Raw genomic sequence first — 4,700 nt, forward strand, 5'->3', positions numbered from 1 at the left:
ATACATAAGACACCAAAAACTCATTTATCCCATATAAATGCATGTAAAATGAATGGTGGTCCAGCCAGACCTTTCCGACCGTTCGAAGGTGAAAAAATATCCGACCGACGGAGGGTTAAGTAGAAGTGAGTTTTTAAGAATAGCTTTGATCGAAATTAAAAACTTATCAAAATATACAGTATAAAATGCTTTATGTATTTAAATAGATAAATCTCAATTCATATTAAGGTAAAATAACACAGCTTCTGAAATATTTTAAAGAATTTTCACAATATATTTGGTTTTTTTTTTTCAAAAATTTTAATTTAAATGGTATATAGCCACTGCTTTATACGCATGACGAGTATGCCCGCCAATACACAAAATTCTGCCATGAACTTGTACATTCGACAATTACAGTTAACTGGTTAAGCAAGCTCGAAATTAATCACTCGTAGCTACTGCGCATCTACGTGAATTCCTCAAGTTTTGCTCCTAGTCAAAACAAATAATTTTATTAACCCTTCGAGCAAATAAATCCAATGCCTTACATAGTTAGTATAGTATGTTCTATTTTATAAGTATCGAAAATGACCACAGATCCTATCTATCAGAGCGAGGAAAGTGTGCACAATTGCGTAGCCGCCTGAATATTCTCGAGCAAGAATTTAAAAAGCTACGTAAACGACAACACGCAAGAATGGGCTTACCGATTGAATCCTCGTCATCAACGGGTTCGGTTGCGTTACAATTAGAAGAGTTGCGAAATAAGTAAGTTATGATAATTATTATTATAAATGAATACTTTAAACTTTGCAATAACTTCGCCACAATGCTTGCCATTTCCGTAAATTAAAAGCACGAATAAAAAATATCTGAAAAAAAAAAACAAAAACAACGTAAAAACACGCATCCCAAAAACTTAGCACCTTGTACTGTATGAAAAAAAAATAAGATTATAATCTAGAAAAAAATGACTTGTTCTTTAAATTTTTCCGTGTTCCGAAATAAAAAACGGTGTCATAATGTTCAAGATTTATCTTATTAGATCGTGATAAAATAATTTTGATTTCTGAATTACAAATGCTTATATAATTTAATGATAAAAATTACAATTTCTCAAATGATATCTAGTGATTTGAAGATAATTGCAATAAGAAGTAATCTATTTAAAAATTTCGAAATATGCATTCATTAGACTATAAGGTGTTCATATCTACAAGTTGTTAATGTGTCCTTTTCTATTGAAAAAATAGAATACTTATGTATTTAAATGTTAATTATTGACTATTATAACTATTTGTTTCGTTTTTAATGGTTATATTTTTTCAAGGTTGCAAATATCCGAAGAAAGAAGCATAGCTCTAGATGAAAGAATAGAATCTATTCTTCAAGAAAGAAGCCATGATATTTCTCGAATAGAAGATATGATTAAAAACACCCGGGAAATTTTTAAAAGGCATGATTCAAATAGTTAGGTTTTTTATATATGAAATGTAAGATATACTTTTGATTTATTCAGCACAATTAGAGTTATTTTGTACACGTACTTTTCTTGAAACTCCGAGAAATACATTATATTGATTAAATATACATAGCGCATTAAAATTCATATTCAATCTTATACTATTGGACAATTTTGCATATTTTCTCATTTGTTGTAACAGTCCCATTAACAGAAAAATTCAAATGCATTTGAGTGATAATTTGAATGGAGGAAAAGACAAACAAAATATTCACTTCTTTCGTTCCTCGAGATATTGAAATATTATAATAAAATTATTATAATATAAAAAAATATTTAAACCAGAAGTGGCAAAATACATTCGTGTCACAATCAAGAAAGTTTGATGGTTATGACCATTATATTATATCATAATTGGGCAAATTATAACGCATAACACAAATCATAATTTTCAATTTAAATTCACAATAATAAAAATATAGCTTATAAAGTCAAGTTCAATTTAAATTATAATCAATTAAAATAAAATATATAAATATATATATATATATATATATATATAATACAGTTCTACCGGAAAGTTCTGTCCAAAGTTATGACAGTTTTGCAACGATTGTTTGCATGACCGGTACAAATTTTAACCAGGAAGAAATGCTACAGAAACATGTACATTTTTTTTAAAGTGTTTGATGAAGGTTCAGTTTCTGATAGGATATGTAAACGTGTATGATACACGTCACATCATACAACAATGTATAATAGGATGATTTTGACCTTTTCGTTCCGGAGAGCATTTGATCGACGACAATGTTGTTAAGTTAATGTTGGACCAAGATCTATTTCTGACAACATCGGAGACCGCAAAAAGGTTTAATTAAGCTTAAACAACCATTTTGATAATATGCTAACGTATGATTGGTGTAGAAATATTCAAAAATAGAGCAACATGAAGTCAGAAAACTTTGGATGATTGAGACGTCATTTTCTCATGTTTACTTTCTCGAAACAAAATCTAGCCCATTTTAAACCCCTAGACAATATTAGAATATGATAATTCATATTCATGGAACAACCTCTAATTATCATTTATGTTTGTCCTTAATTTTTTTTTTCAAAAATTCAAAATCAAAGATGTCAAACAAGCACTCGTTCAATTTTTTCCATCTAAATCAAACATTTGTCATAAATGGGATAAACAAATTGTACTCACGCTGTCAAGAGATCATTAATAATAATGTTAATGTCTTGAAGTTAATTGGCAATGAAGTTAATTCGTGAAAGAATTTTGTTTTATGCCACTACTTTCCGATAGACCTAATATATGCAATGTTACCAGCAATAATAAAATAAAATGAGATTACTTACCATCTCTCATAGTCCTAAGGAGACATCGACAGAGTACTCGAGAAATTATACATAAAAATACATTTTGAAAATTCTTAAATATCAAGCCTTGCATATCTGGATTCTGCTGGAAACTAAATAAAAACAATATGTAAATTTCACATAATAATTCTCATAAAAATAAATCCATTTCAATAAAAAATTAAAATTGAATTGAAATATACTTATAAACAAATATAATAATCTTAACATAAAATCGATAAAAATTATTGAAGTAACTAGTTGTTTAAAAAATTGTCATGCCGGCAAAAATTAGAAAAAAAATATCCCATGGGATTTTAAGTCAAATTGTGAAAAATGTTTAGTTATTATAGGTAATTGTTATTATTTTTATCATTTGACAAAGTGACAAAAAAAATTGCATATACAATCAGTTCAAATGATTTTGTCTCGCTCATTAAGCTTGTGCGAATAATATTTGTCTGATATAGTCAATATATTTATGTAATAATAGATTTAACGATCTACCATTCTGCTCAAATTTTTTAAAAACTTCACAAAAAATATTGGGGCAAAACCGGACATGAAAAACTAAAAGCAACTATATAAAGATATATAGTACACACGTATGAATGTAATCGTAATGCATTCTAATAGAATGCAAAATATTAATTATACTTAGGACTTATTATTTATCCACTTACATCGCAACAGAAAAACGTAAGTCATATTAAAGAGTGTTAAAATCGGTAAAAGAGCTATTTTCAATTAGATTTTGAGTTTATAAAAAAGCGTAAATTTCACATGAAAAAAACATTTTTTTTCAAGGGTTGTCCAACCCTAACACTTTAAATTTTGGGGCCAATTTTCTTTATTTATTTGTTGAAAATTTGCATGAATGAATTTGTTGAAATTGAAATTTAAATATACATTTCTAAATTTTCACTCTCCTATTTCATAATAGTCATTTTAGTAGCCCAATCTTTTTTATATGATTCGATAACTGATCAGTTACTACCTTTTTGTGAGCTTATATAAAAGCTTAAATATATCCGCTCCAATATTTTCAAAACAATTCTTAAATATAGGCGAGAAACTGGATCAAATTATCGATCGATTTTTGCATAATCACTGATTTAATTTGCAGAATTATCGTACAAATATGTTCCGATGTGCACAGGAAATACATGGCTTTTAAATGTCTTGCAAAAGGAGTTTTAAAGAGGAAACTGGAATGTTAGTATTTTGATCCGTAATTTAAAATTTAATGAATTAATGAAATGAAAATGTGCCAATTCAATTTGCATGAAATCAGTTTCAGATCAGGTTGGACCTGGCAATGACTATTATTAATATGCCCCAAGAACATTTATACGTAGTATAATTTGCTGCAGTGGGTAAATCAATTTAATTTGTGTTAGCTGCTGCTTTCACTTATATTCCACATACTTCTTCATTCAGAATTAGTTATTTTTCATACTAAAAATTTTATAAAAATATTTCTTATAGTTAAACAACGTTTGCCGGGCCAGCTAGAATATATATATATATATATATATATATATATATATATATATATAGGTAGGTAAAGATATAAAAATATAACAGATTCAAAGCCAAATTTTCTTGGAAAAGTTTATAAACAATTTGATATTCGACATTTTTAAAAATATAAACAATAAATTTAAATATTTCTACTTTTACAATGTGTGTTCAATTGGAATATATTGAACCACGTAAATTTTTAATACAGTATTTTATAGAAACGAAATCTATGAGTAGAATGATGCACCAGGTTAACAACAAATACGCTTCGCTATTATATAATCAATTATAACATTATTATTGCTCAAACATTTACCTAATAGAAGTATCTCAAATAAATATTGTCACCTAATATATTTGAATGATA

The 4,700-nt window shown here is 27.4% G+C and overlaps 1 protein-coding gene across 1 annotated transcript in view; it reads left to right on the forward strand.

Moving 5' to 3' along the window:
* Window positions 1-1,457, forward strand: part of LOC113375521 (coiled-coil domain-containing protein 13) — an 87,736-nt gene extending 86,279 nt beyond the window's left edge. Inside the window, exons 18-19 of the mRNA XM_026615453.1 lie at window positions 580-750; window positions 1,313-1,457. Of these exons, the coding sequence (XP_026471238.1) occupies window positions 580-750; window positions 1,313-1,457 (316 nt within the window). The remainder of the gene's footprint in view (window positions 1-579; window positions 751-1,312) is intronic.
* The last annotated feature ends 3,243 nt before the right edge of the window (window positions 1,458-4,700 follow it).

Source organism: Ctenocephalides felis, unplaced genomic scaffold (assembly GCF_003426905.1).
Source record: "Ctenocephalides felis isolate EL2017-DRISC unplaced genomic scaffold, ASM342690v1 CF-g0.4_SCAFFOLD_01886, whole genome shotgun sequence".
Classification (NCBI taxonomy): Eukaryota; Metazoa; Arthropoda; class Insecta; order Siphonaptera; family Pulicidae; genus Ctenocephalides; species Ctenocephalides felis.